Below are 14,260 nucleotides of genomic sequence, written 5' to 3'. Positions count from 1 at the left end.
TCTTCATCTGAGCCGTCCTCGTACTTTCACAGTTCACCACCGAAAGGTTTGACTTTGCCCCGAGCTTGCATTGGTTCAATCCCACCCCCAGGTTCTTTGCTTTGAGGTTTAAAAGCAATGACAGTCACTGTCCTTGCTAAATGTAAGTGCAACAAGGGAACACAGAGGGAAGGAGCTGGGGGGGTAGAGACAGTGTAACCAGCTAATCATGAGCGTCTCCCCATAATTCAGCTACATTGAGTGTCCTGTGACTGACATCACCTGCTCTTTTCTCATTGACCAGTTGTGACAGGCATGAGAATCTCACATCTGCATGGTAGATTTGTTTTCTGAGTGTCAACATACTGACATACAGTAACACATCCGGGGTATTTTTCATTACTTTTTTTTTTAAAATTCCATAATTCTCATTAAAAGGAAAAATGAAGAAAAGATGTGTTGTATATTTTTTGTCCCCAGGGTTTGAAAGGTGACTCAGGGCCAGTTGGTCCAGTTGGTCCCAAAGGAACCAAAGTGAGTGAGTCTGCTGTACATGCTGGGCTGGAAAACATTAGAACAATAATCTTTTTCGTAGTTTGCTTTTCTGTCATCAGGGAATCTGCTTTACTTTCATGAGCTGCAGTCTCGATAATGTGGCTGTCCATCTGTTTGAAGTGCTGCTGTGAATTGCTACTCCAAACATGGCAAACTAAAGGATATTGTTATGGCTTTCATAACTTAGCAAGACCTTATTGATGGCCGTATAGAGTAGCTTTTATCCTGGCAGAGGGAAAATGGTCCACTCTCTCTATTTGTGGAGTATTTATATATTCAAAGTGATATATTTTTGTAATGGGCATGCCCAACAAATCCCTTTATCTTTCCCTTTCTAAACAGGTCTTTTCTGATACTGAAGCTTAGAGATGAAATGGGAAATGCATACCATTGCCTGCAGTTTGCTGGACTACTCATAGGAATAGTATTTGACATTAGGTTTTTAATTCTAGGAATACAATAGTTGCATAGGTATGCCCTGCACAGGTGGCTGTAGCTGGTTCCATAAGTCTGGGGTTTAAGACAAGAGTTTGATGCAAAACCTTGTTCTCATCAGTGACATGAATTAGATTAACTCTTGTAGTGATGTGGAAAATATTGGTCTTTTTAAACTTTTATTTTCATGCCACAGTGGGATTATTTCCCATATATGAGTTGGAATGTTTTTCCTATAATTAGTTGCCATATCTCTTGCTCTTTTATTTTTCTTCCCTTATTAGGGCTTTTCCCCCCTTTTTTCTCTCTCTCTTTGCTGTTGTTGTTGTTGCCTTTTGGTAGAACTCACCGCATAATTGTAGGTGCAATGCACTGTCTGCCAGCCTTGAAGTTATAATGAGGTCTGTGTGTTTCTGTGAAGACAACAGAGAATCACAGCGTATTTTATCCTGTTTTCCGGATGGGAGGGTGAGAGAGGGGGTGGAGAGAGCGTTTGTTTGTATGGAAGCTGACAGACAGAGGCAGATTTGGAAGCATAAAGTAATGAGTCCCCTGAATATCCCATAGCAGGCATATTTTAGCTGTGACATTCATTTAGACAACAAAATGGATATGAACTACAAACACCTTCTTCTTCTTCTTCTTTTTTTTCCCCTTTCATGCACATCTGATAAAAGAATATTGGCAGCAGTAAAGTCATCTATTTCTCAGCTCAGTGCTTTATAAATGTTGGGACTGCTGTTAAGAGGGGGTAGGATGGCAGTAATAGTGAACAGTGATCTACAAGTTTTATCTTAAAAGACAAAAAAAACAAGACAGTCAGCAAAAAGGATGTGAGCTCATTGCTTACATTACATTATGTTGGCATCAAAAGGCGTTTTCTCCTTCCTTATATGACTTTTTGTGACCGCCTGTATGTAACAGTCAGCGAACAGTGTTATCATGCCTCCCCCTTGTTAATGCTGCAAAGCTCTCTCATGATGTAGTGTGCCTGCATTTGTTTTAAAGCCTGTCACATTTAATGGCCCACCTGCCAATGTGAAAGTCATCAGACATGCTTCATGTAAGGACATAGTGTAAATACCAGGTAATAGCCTTCTACCGTACATAGTGCTTATATTTGAATATACCTGCTATGAAATGTCATCTTACATGAGCTGACCTTCAGGGTTTTTTCTCACAAACATGATAGATGGCCTTTAGGTTTAATGATTATCAGTCAATAAAAGATTTTATAAATTTAGCTGAGTATGATAAAGAGTTAATGCTGCGCATTTTATTTATTTATTTATTTATTTATTTATTTATTTATTTTTAATTATTGTCTTCTCTTACAGGGTGATACGGGTCTGCCTGGAACTCCAGGGCTGCCTGTAAGTTCACACTTCTTCATTTACATCTCATTATGCCATCTGTGTATGTGTGTGTGTGTTCAAATAAAGTGGTGATGTTAAAATGTACTTATGAGGGTATGAAATGAGATGCATGAAATGGCAAAACTGAGCTTTGTAAATACCACAGCCTTTTGGCAGGCTCTACACATAGTGTTAAAACATCTGGCCCACAGAGATGGAAAGTGGGGCACTCCGGTGAACGCTCTCTGTGTCACATTACCGTCGCCTGGGAATGGGTCAAACGAGGAGCAGATAGATAGGGCTCAGTGGGCGGTTTCACTGGAGCCAAAAAGGATAGGCATGAGCAGCCAGGCAGAGAAGAATGGAGCTCCAAGCCTCGGGCTGGGTGTGGAGTTTGACAGGTAGTCACTGGCTGTATCCTACACGGGTGAGACAAGCACTTACTGGAATGGTATCTGTCCCTGCAGACTTTGTGCATTTACAGACACCCGTGAGAAATGACACCAGGATTTACGTCTTGTATATTTCTCTTGTTTGGCAATATCTAGCAGAAAGAAAACATAAAATCAGACACAAGTTCCACTTCACAACCAAACAGAAGCCGTAGCAGACCACATATACATTAAGTGTATTTACTTGTCTAGTCACCTACAGTACGAACAAGTAGCCCCATAATTTGTTGGACAATAACACAGTTTTTGTAGTTTTGCCTCTGCACACCACCACAGTAGATTTTAAATCAGACAGTCACGATGTGATTAGAAACCTTGAACATCACCAAATGCCATATTTCTTCCACTGAGAAGCTCCAGTAGGCCTTTACTGCCTTCAGTTTTGTCTTCAGTATCCGAAAAGCATGATCTATATGGAGCTCAGACTTGGCCAGTGAAGAATATCCAGTGTCTTTGCCTTGAGAAACTCTTGGGTTGCTTTTGCAGTGTGGCTCATTACACATTTGCACTGTGAAGTTCTGCTTGATCAGGATTTTTTTTCAATGTTTGGCTGAATCTGAGCAGAGAGTATATCCCCGTACACTTCACAGTTTATCCCGCTACATCTATCAGCAGTCACATCATCTTTAAACACTAGTGATCCGGTTCTACTGGCAGTCATGCAGCACATGCCCATGCCATAACAGTGTCTCCATCAATCTTGACAGAGTGTTTCTCTCCTTCTTCATAGCTTTTTTCTTTCCATTATTCTGGATCCATAAATCCAAATATTTGTTTATTTTTGGTAGAACTGTGCACACTTTTGTAGATTTTTTCTAGCAAAGTCTAATCTGATATTCCCATTCTTGATGGCAACATTGCTATCAAGAACAACAGGGGACAAAACAAGTGGTTTTGTCCCCTGTTGTAGACTTGAGAGGGTTAGTGGGATTTGGCAGATTGGATGTGGTGGTGCAAGACAGGGAAAAGAATCACTTAGAAATCAGTCCCATAATAATTTTTCTTGTCCAAGCTCACCTGTGCTGGTACTCCGATATTCACTCAATACAGATTCACTCAGTATTCAGTGAGTTAAACTAATCAGCTTGAGTAACACAAAGACCTGCTTCAATTTGTTTTGCAAGCAATTTCACAAAAACATAATTCTGCAGCATGTCACATTGGGATTGAATATCTGATTTAAGAACTGAAGTGAATGCAGACGTTACATGCAAGATTTAAATTTCCAGCTCATAAAATTCAACTTGCTGAGCAGTGCTTACCTTTGAGAATAATCTCTCATCTTCGTCTCATCTTTCAGTCTCCGAGTGCCACGCATGAACTTTCTCTCCCTAAGACATACAGGAGCTGTACATTTTTCCTAGCAGACACGTTTTGTGACAAACTGTGCAGATGCAGTGTGTTTGCTTTGTGATATTTGTTGAGCTCTTGCCTACCACTTACAGAAAAATGTTAATGAGTTTATGCTGGCTCCTCTTGTGTAACACTAGATAGATGATGAGTACTGCAATTGAAACTTGATTTACATCTGCACCATGAATCATCTCTGGGATGAAAAGGAGAATATAAAGAATGTATTGAAGGTGTAAGCAGGCCGTGGGATGTCATTATTTTCTTATTACTGAGCATATTACTGAGTATCTCCACACCTTCGCCGAAAGCAAGGCAAGGCTGCTGCACACAAAAAAATTAACTGATTTTAAGGGTAATATGCATTAACCTGCCGATCAAATTTAATTGCTCATTAACCGAAGGTATTGGATTGCCATTCCAAATTGCTCCGGCCCTCTCTGACCCCCTGTCCTACCGCCTTGAGGTTGTTTTTAACTTGGCTAGATGCTGTGAAGTTTTTTTCCTTAACCAAGTAAACATTCTGCAATTGTGCGCTTTAGTTGTCTTCTGTAGTCTTTCAGGTCTTTTGTTGTTGGTGAGCTGGTCAGTGCATTCAGTCTTCTTAACAATGCACCAGACTGTTGATTTGGCCGCCCTTAAAGTTTTTGCTGGATTGCTTATAGGTTTATTTTGGGGGTTTTTTCCTGCTAATGGTGAAAGTTCTGCTTTGTCATGGGAGCAAAAATAGCTTTAATTCCTAAACAGTTTAAAAAAAAACCCAAAAACCCTTGAATTAAGGCTGAAAGTCTGTCCCTCAATCACATACTGCTTATTTGATTTCAAATGCACTGCAGAGGTGTGCAGAGGCATGTCTACAACAAGAAAAAAATAATGCGTCTTTGTCCAAAAACTTACAGATCTAACTGCATTGTGACTGTGTGGGCACAGTGTGTAGGCTCAATTCGTTATTGCAAGGGAGTTGATTGCTGATACAGAGTAAAAGTATACTGCGGGTGGTTAGCTAATTATGTGCATATCATGAGGGGATCAGCCTGCCAGTTTTAATCAGCACTGGTCTGTTACAAAAACTGTCCCACTGCTTCTGGCCTGCCCCTTTTATGTCACCAAAGTGCTTACAATGCCCACAGAACACTGCCACCATTCATTAGCTATTCTCTAATGCTAATTTCCCATTTGTAAGGACAAGCAATGCAACAGTCTTTCTCCGACAGGCAAACAGGATTTTAGCAAACTTTCTAACATCATGCCAGTAAATTGGTCCACGAGCGTGAGCAGAAAACGTTGGGAGGAATTTTTTAGTGCAGACGTGCTGCCAGTGGATTTGCATTGTACTGCTTGTTAGCCATTGTCAAGATTCTGTGCTAACAATCCCAAGCAAAGACCACTGTACCATTGTACATGAATAATTGATTTATTAGCAAAACAACTGCAGGGGACTGAGTCATGTTTTGTTGAGAGTGTCACAGGTCAGAGCTGGCTTTCTTTTTATGGACACAGCTGCAAAAGTCTGAGAGTTGTCAGCCTCCTCGTTAGCTTTTTTTTCCCTTTTGTTACTTTGGATGAGGCGTCTGACTGACTTGAAAGACGTGCGTCATGAATGTCCATCTGTGCAGCTGTCTCTGTGAAGAAAATCAGCAGTCTTTGACTTGTGGATGCCAATTGAAAGACGACACCAATTATTTGGGTTGTATTTGAAAGCGGAGATGTGGTGCATGGCGTTGTTTTGGTTCTGAGACGACTCCATTTGGCCTTTCTTGACAGTGAACAGCAGGGTGTCAGGAGAGTTGTAGCAGTCATGCCCTCATTTCTCTTCAGGTTATTCTGGTCAAGGATAATTATGTCATGAACAATTGTGTGGCATGTATTTTTATCCCCTAATGTGTGAATCATGTTGCATTTTCAAACTGACTGAAGTGCTTTTTTTTAAAATACAATTTATTTTAATCACAGGCTGAGAAAGAATGTCTGAAAGGAGATCAGGTACATTGACTTTACTTAATTGTATTTTCTCTGAGGCATCCTGTACTATTGTGTTTTTACTTGCATTTTTTTGTAAGCATAAATGTCACAATTTGCTGTTTTCAGGGTCTCCAAGGTGAAAAAGGAGAGAAGGTAACAAATATTGTTCTTGAATTTGCTGCTGCAGAAGGTGCACATACCATGTTTTCAGTAAAGTACAGCTATTTGGTTTAGCAGCCAATTACCGAAGCACCATATGCATGCCCTTGCACAAGACATTGCTCAGCAGATACCTTGATTAACTTGCTAATAGTTTCTTATCAAGATACTTTGTAGAGTAATGGAATGAATATCTGATCAAGTGAGGCTGCAAATTACCCGTTCAAGAGACACTACTCATGTAAAAGCCATTCAGAAGTGAGAATGAAAGCTACAGCACTATCTAGTGTCTTCTATCCTTCATGAAGTTCTAACTAAGCTAATGCTGTATTTCCTATCACTGTAAATAAACCCACTAACCCTCTATAAACCCACTAGCAATCCACTGGTCTGTTGAGAACAGACCAGTTCTAGTACCGTTCTGCTTTGCCAATTGTAGTAGCCTTTTCACCATGATAGATGTCTTTTCCCTAGGGATCGGCTGGAGTGCCTGGTCATCCAGGGGAACCGGGGAAAGAGGGCAAAAGGGTGAGTAAACAGAGACAGATCGCCAGTTGTGTGGCCTGGCTTGTGGTTGTACTCACGGAGAGGACCTGGCCTGGGGAGAAAGCCAGGCAGCAGCTGAACGGCTGTTGTTGTTTTAGAGGAGGCAAAGATGATCTGTGGCAAGGGGATTGCAATGGGCCTGCAAAAGGAGACGGGTTGGTGTGTGCTAGCTGTATGACAATTAATGAATGGGCTCACTGGTCAAGGGGTCACACACACACACATACACACTCATAATATCACTGACAGAACACATGGTTCAGTCCCATTGGGTGACAGTATTTGGTTTCTTAAAAAAGCCAGCTTGATTTGAGACAGACACAGCATCCATTACTGAATCAACTGAAATGTTATATATTTATTTGTCAGCTCTTATTCTGTGGTTAGAAATATAAGTGTCAGGATTTTGCTGGCAAAAATGTGCACTTAATACAATTTTTATTCAAATACCTTTTTTTTTCAAAGCCTTTTTAACACAAAATTTCAGTCTCCGTGGGAGCATATGGTGATTTCCAGTTGATTATACTTTAATTGTTTTGGAGCATTGTTAATTCATGCATGAAGTTCTGATATTAATAATAGATAAACATAAAACACTGTGGTTAGAAGCTTGAACAAGAGCAAGAATGTTATTTTTCCTTACCGTCACAGCTGAAAGGCAGCTCTCGCGCACAGGTGGAGAGAATGTCCTTCTGCGTGTGCCGTTATTGACTCGCCTGTGATAAAAAAATAGCTGCTTCATGCCACTCGGTGTTGGTGTTTGTTTTACAGAGAATGGTCATAAAACAGCAGGAAAACATTTGGCTCACTGCAGCAAAACATAAAATATATAGGAGGTTCAGCTGTAGAGCACTCATAAGTAGGTCAGGGAAATGTTCTTTTCAGATTAAGGCGAACCCAAGATGATGCACAATACTCGTGACATCTAGAGACGAGCATCTCAAAAATTCCACCCTTCTGTGTGTTAATGCATTCCGACTCAAAACTTCTTCCAATACCATTATAAATTTATGACCTATCATCGACCATGTTATTTCTCAATGGCTCATTTCCCATAATGCATAAAGTATCCGACTCTATTGTGAGGGAGAGAAGTCACGGTCAACGAAAGCGATCTCAGTGAGTGCAGATGTTTTTTTTTTTGTTGTTGCCGTTTTTTATGCTTTTGCTTCCTCGGCCTCATTAGTCATTGTGTTATTTTATACCTAGACTGACTTAAGTAGTGGCTCAGCGTCAAAGGGACCGAGCATCAGAGACATCAATTATGGTGTGTGCTTTTCTTCTGGAATACAGTTTCATTCAATCATAATTGGGTTAGAAGAAAAAGGGGTGTCTCTCTCCGTGTTTGATGTTGTGGCTTCTTCGCTTCCTATATCCCTATCTTCTATATCCCCATAATATTTTTTTGCACTTGCTATTTCTTTGAAGATTTTACAGGTAAAACTGCCATAGGGCTTTAAACAGGCGATCACAGACTCTCTGGTGTTGTTGTTGCTGAAGATACCGTCCTGAACTACTGTCTTTGATGGCTGGCTGACTTCATGAGAACTGTTAACACGCTAAGGTTTCTGCCTATTCTTAGCTTGAGGAGTCACACGGAATCCAAGTTGTTGACCAACTTGTGCTTCTGCAGTTTGACGTTCCTATTTTAGGAAGCTGGGCATGGATCATCATCAGGGGCCAGCTAGTGGCCTACTGATACAGCCGGAGACTCTCGTCTAATTAGCAACTCTCATCCACGCAGGCAACTTTTGGTTTTGTGAGAGCCGTAGCTGCTGTACGACTTATGCAGAATATCGTGATGTAGACTGACCGCCCCGCAACCTTCATAGAATAGCCAGGAGTGGAAAGCTTTCACAAAGCCTTAGATTCAAGCCAGACCATCTCTCAAACTGTCTGCTTCAATTTGTTGTTGAAAAAAAATACAACCACTCTAAGCCATCTAGCTTTACTTGAAGGAGATGTGGAGGGCATTGTGGTGGTGGAGAAGAGGAAGGATGCCGTTTGCGTTGCTCCTTCTCCAAAGCTTAAAGCAACATATGCAAGAACTGATATCAGTCACCCAGACCCCTGTGATCCTAACTCTTTATTTCACCTTATTAACATGATAGAGAGCTATTTAAGTTTGTCAGGATGGAGGTATGAGCCAGTCCAACCATGTCTAGGAGTTTATGGGAATGTAGTGCCCCTACATTAGACATCACCATTAATGGTAATGTGAATGACTTGGTTCTATCTATTATGAATGGAATTGACACAGAATAGCAGGCAAAGAGTAGGACTTTGGGATTCAGTGGTACATTACAGCCGATCAAAACGAAGATAGGGAGCACCTGTAAAAGGGATATGTCCCCCCGCTGACTATTGCCTGCTAAAATATTCATCACACTCTGTAATGATGTGCTAAGCGCTGGGTTGTCACTATAGGCTGGCTCTGCCCTACAGAAGTTGAGGAGGTGAAAGACATGCATGCAGAAAGGAACCAGAGGGGGAACATCTTTGTGTGCAGGTCGGAGATAAGTCTGCTTCACGTGACTGTATAATAAAGTTTTAAATGCATAAAACAGTGATGATTTTAAATTAGGAAGAATTGTAAAAGTAACAAACGGCATCATTTCATCTGCTCAAAATAGATCTGAAAACCCACATTTGGTCAGTGCACATTTATCCTTAACATCAACACATATAGAAGCACCAGAGTGAGCACCGCTCATTCATGTTGTGCCAAGACTTCCCAGCATGCCCTGCTTCTGTAGTTGGCTCAGGGTTGTGAGTTGGTTCAGAGCTGACATGGGTCTCTGGGTAACTCAGTAGGTTCCTGTGGATTAATAAGTAATCACCTTAAGAAATCCCCCTGTGCAAGGTGGGTCTTGGAGGTTTAATCCATGCCTAACACTACATTAAGCCTTATTAGCAGTATAAATGTACCTGTATATAGAAATACATTTAAATCCTGCATGAAGTCACTGACAAATGTCATGTTGATTCTTGGGAAAAATACAGCACAGTCATATGTTCTGATTAAATGTTTGGGAACTACTGGTAAACACTGTAAAACATTGAATTTCCCTTATTGACAGACAACACATTATTTCCTTTTATGCATTTTGCAGAACGTAAATACTGCAAATACAGAGTATTTGAAATCCTCCTGTAATAAGCTGAGCGCTTGTACTGTGTCAAGGTTTCCTAGTCTCCGGCTTTAGAAAATGCACACATCTGACAGATGTGCTGCACAGTGTTTGTTCTTATTAGACATAGCTATACCAGTGCAGAGATGATGAAACTCCAGCAAGCCCTAGAGGAAGGAGAGCATTGCAACTGCTGTGTCTACAGATGTGTTCTCTTCAAATGAATTATGCACTCAAGATCCTCTTACTCATTTATTCATTTGTTTGTATATTCAAATCTAGTTAGCTGGTTATTTATGCGCTGCTCTTATTTCGGCAGTGAACTACCTGACGCAGTTACTAAGTATATGGATAACTAGCTGGCGGGCTAGCAGCTCAGTAAGAAACATGTAGGCGTCTTTTATTGTGCATGAGGTAAGACGATATGTGTAGTGTGCTGCTAAGCTCAGCTGACTGCCTTTCAGTTATTGATTATTTTTGTTTCTATTTTTGCAAAAATAGTGTTTGTCATGTGCCCGTGTACCTCAGCTGGAAATGTGGATGGACGACACTGTGCCACAGAAGATACCTGCCACATATGTCAGGGAGATAAGAGAGGACAAAATGTTCAAATGAAGAAAACACCTAGATGTCTTTGCTGGGCAGGCAACGCAAGATGATCGGGTGGAGGGAAAAGCCATTAAAAGTGCGACGGGAGGAATCTTTTCTCACTAAATACTATGATGTGGCGCATCAGTGCCGCTGATAAAAGAATCCAGTCAGATTATTGATGCCTGCTGAAGAAACAGTATAGAGTTGAGCTGTAAGATGACAGGGCTTTGATTTTACTAACAGGTTTTTCATCCTCTGTTGAGTCAGTTCCCTTTTTATGACTTTGTGCATTTAGAACCACCCTGGGTGTTAATTACAGTGTGCACCAGATCATTAATTATTTATTTCCAAGTTGTTGTGTGTTTACAGCAGTTGTCCCCTTAATAATTATCCTCATGAATGTAAAGATGGTTTCTAAGTTAATATTCTTGTTGTTTGCTGAGTAATGTTCTTTATAAAACTGGATTTAATACTTCCGAATCCTGTGACGGCAGACTTGCAACAGGATGGAGCGTTGGGTTTCTGAACCTGAGAGTAGTTAGACCTCTGACCCTTGTATCGGAAGTCAAGTGAAACTAGATAACAGCTTAAGTGTGAAGATGATGCTCACTACTTGGATTAGTGGGTTGGAAGACAAGTTCTCAGTTAAGAGAATCCTTAAGCTAATGGCGATCTGTAAAACGATACAAGTCTTTACCTCAAAACGTCAGCTGCTGTTGCATCACATCCGTCAGCTGTCATCACTTCATATCATCTGATATCACAGTCTCAGATCAGCGCACGTCAGTAATTGTATTGCAAAAACACTTTAAGTCCTTCACTTGTGTCAAAAATCTTGAGAAAGTAACATCAGTGGCAGCTGCCTGAGCTCTTTACTGTAGCGCGGATATAATCTGTCAAAACAGCAGAAAAGATCATCTGTCTTGTCTCTGCTTGGAAATATGGACTGATCCAGTTTTCTGCAGACAAGGGACGTAATTGCTGTCTTTTGGAAATGATAGTCATGCTTACATTTTCCATTCATGCCCTGTGCTGAATGACTGAGACAGCTGTCTGTAAGTCCCGACCAAAGGCACGAGCATATCTATTTCCATATTTTCCTCTTCACCCTTGTGTTGACACATGTCTCAAAGAGTGTCAGTCCATTAGATGTACATTACAGGCCAAATGTTTTCTCCCAGACGAGGGAAAAGCCATGCAATCTTACACTTACGTCATTTTATCTGCTACCAAACTGGCGGTCATTTTCTTTTGACACAACACTGTCTTGCTAGTCCTCTCTTTTTAAAAGGCTTCATGTGGGTGAGCTGAGGTCAAACCATTAGTGCCAGATTAAATACAATAGCATTCATGTATCCTCCTTGCACAGTTGATAGCTTTTGTCATTTAACCTAATTTGAATGAGTATGCTGTTCTCTGAGAACCAAATGCATGCTCTAACTGTAATTTAGATGCTTCTCCTCTATGGGACAGAGCAAATGTTGTTTTGAAATAATTGAGCCACTCCAGCATACATATATAATATTCATATTGTATCTAATGGACTTGGCTAAGGTTCATTTCAATCAGTCGGTGTGTCTGCAGAGACACAAACAGGCAGTGACAGTGATAGGGAAGGAGTAATGGCTCAGTTTGTGGGGACTGAAACATTTGGCAGCGGTTTGCTGCTTCATGGGTGGAGGCAGACATGAACAGCCACTGTAACAGACTGTTGACCTCTACCAGAGCACCTGCAGCGTGAGATTATTAAGTAACGAGTCCCTGGTGAGAATACCAGCCTTCCTGCCAGGAGTTCTCCACGGGAGGCTGCCACTGATTGGGGTGAAACAGTAAACGCATGAAATTACAGCAACTATTTGATTGGAGCCATGTTTCTTTGTTGTCCAGTTCACTATACCGAATAACGATACGCTAAATTAATTTCTCAGAGAAGGCAAGGTTAGAGTTGCTTAGTGGACTCAAATTTTAATTCGAGAGGACAATTTGTGCATTGCTTTGTTTGCCGTGCTTTGCCTTGATGGGGATTTGATCTGGTATGTTTCTGATCTGTGTACATTAAGATTTTTACTGGGAAAACTTTAACCATACTCAAAGAAATGAAAAATCAGAAGCAAGAATGTGTCGTCTTGATACACTTACTGGCTTTTTTGTTTTGTTATGACATTTTGGGGGCACATTTTTGATGTAAAGAAACTCCTGTGCCTACTGATTTGTGTTTATATCTGTTCAACTTACTGGAACTCGGTTTCTGTTTAACCATAAACCAACTTCATGTGGTATATTAAACTAACAGGGGTGCAGTTGGTGACCACAGCGATGGCGTGTGACTTCACAGCTGTGCTTAAACGCGGTAACGTGATGTCCATATGTAGTTACAGTTTTGGCCTGACCCGGTGGAGCCCGGTGGCAGAGAAACATAGAGAGAAGAATTTACAGGTCAGCAGGGCTCACAGCTGAGATTTTATGGCCAGATTTACACCCTGTGTGATTTTACAAGGAGGGGGGCGGGGGTGGTGAGGGGGTGAGGATTCGTTAACCCTTTGTCGAGCAAAGTGAAACGGGTTATTCTCCTTTTTCTCTTGCTGAAACTCATACTGAGGAAATTCGGCGAGCCGCGCTTTTGACACCTGTACTGCACCAGGGGGTAACACGTTTGCCCAGCGCACAAGGCAATTAATCTTGTCAATGTCAAGTGCATTGGGAGGGAGGATGAAACAAAGATTTGACCTGATTGGCTCTGAAAAGGTCTCACATTTGGGGCCTGTTGGGAAAGAGGAGGGTTACAGGGGGAAGCGTTTGGCACATGCGAGGACAGATGCACGGTGCTTTGATTTATCTGTCTGACTCTCGTCGTTCCCAAAGAGCCCCAATTTGGCTACATCCATGGGTGTCCAGAATAAACACACATTAATTGGCCAATTAATTACAGGGACGAATACAGGGGGCAGGTCTTTGAGAGGGCCACTTTGATTGCACCTTGTTCGCTGGCTTTTCTAATGACTCTCTGCCCGTTTTTGTGGGCACCCGTAAGTCGATGTGTGTAGGAATAGGTGTGAAAAGCTGATCTTGAACGAGGGGTAATGTAGGTCAACGCATCCTCTGAGCATTAGAAAGACTTGCTATAGTTGGCTGGAGCATGGCCTTCATTCACACATCTACAGCTTTACAACTTTTTAGGAGACAGAGTTGTACCGCTCAGCAGGGACGCTGCGGGCAATATATGTATCCCTGATGCTTTAGTGTTCAAATTCTTCATGGCCTGCGAGCCCCCCAAGGCCTGTGTCTAATGCTTTCCAAGCATCTTTAAATGTTGTTTCAGTGTCTGCCAGGTCATAGCACCGCCACTGGAGTGTCATGTATAAAACAGGGTCGGCTGAACTGAATTCACTTTACTTGTTGAGGTATGTACAGTAAGTAGACACGAGGTGATTTTACCCCCTCGTGACAGCGTGATCTCATGGCTAAGTTATCCAAACAACTGGGATTTCTTGGCTCCGAACAGTCTGGCAATATGCAAAGATACCTCCCGACACGCTAGGTCAGCTGCAGTAGTGTGAGAAATTCTAAGAATGTAAATACTTTTAAAAGGATATTTCTTGCTATCTAGGAGCCATGTTGGCCAAGGAGAGGGAGGAGATCAGTGGGAGCTGGAGCACAGAGGGACAAAGGCTGGTCAGTGGGGAGGGGGGCGTTGCCCTGAACACTGCAGAACACAGAGGCGTGGTAGTGGGAGGCTGCATCGCTT

At 41.6% G+C, this 14,260-nt stretch overlaps 1 protein-coding gene across 6 annotated transcripts in view; it reads left to right on the top strand.

The window, feature by feature from the left end:
- Nucleotides 1-14,260, top strand: part of LOC309720949 (uncharacterized protein) — a 105,332-nt gene that overhangs the window by 32,398 nt on the left and 58,674 nt on the right. For 5 of the 6 annotated variants that reach the window (XM_082558205.1, XM_082558206.1, XM_082558208.1 and 2 more), the window contains 5 exons: nt 460-513; nt 2,307-2,342; nt 6,080-6,109; nt 6,215-6,241; nt 6,722-6,775. In XM_082558205.1, coding sequence (XP_082414331.1) covers nt 460-513; nt 2,307-2,342; nt 6,080-6,109; nt 6,215-6,241; nt 6,722-6,775 — 201 coding nt within the window. The remainder of the gene's footprint in view (nt 1-459; nt 514-2,306; nt 2,343-6,079; nt 6,110-6,214; nt 6,242-6,721; nt 6,776-14,260) is intronic. The other variant, XM_082558207.1, reaches the window with a different exon arrangement.

Source organism: Aulonocara stuartgranti (genome assembly GCF_965226115.1).
Source record: "Aulonocara stuartgranti genome assembly, chromosome: 13".
NCBI classification, from domain to species: domain Eukaryota; kingdom Metazoa; phylum Chordata; class Actinopteri; order Cichliformes; family Cichlidae; genus Aulonocara; species Aulonocara stuartgranti.
This window is presented reverse-complemented; position numbering and strand designations above follow the sequence as displayed.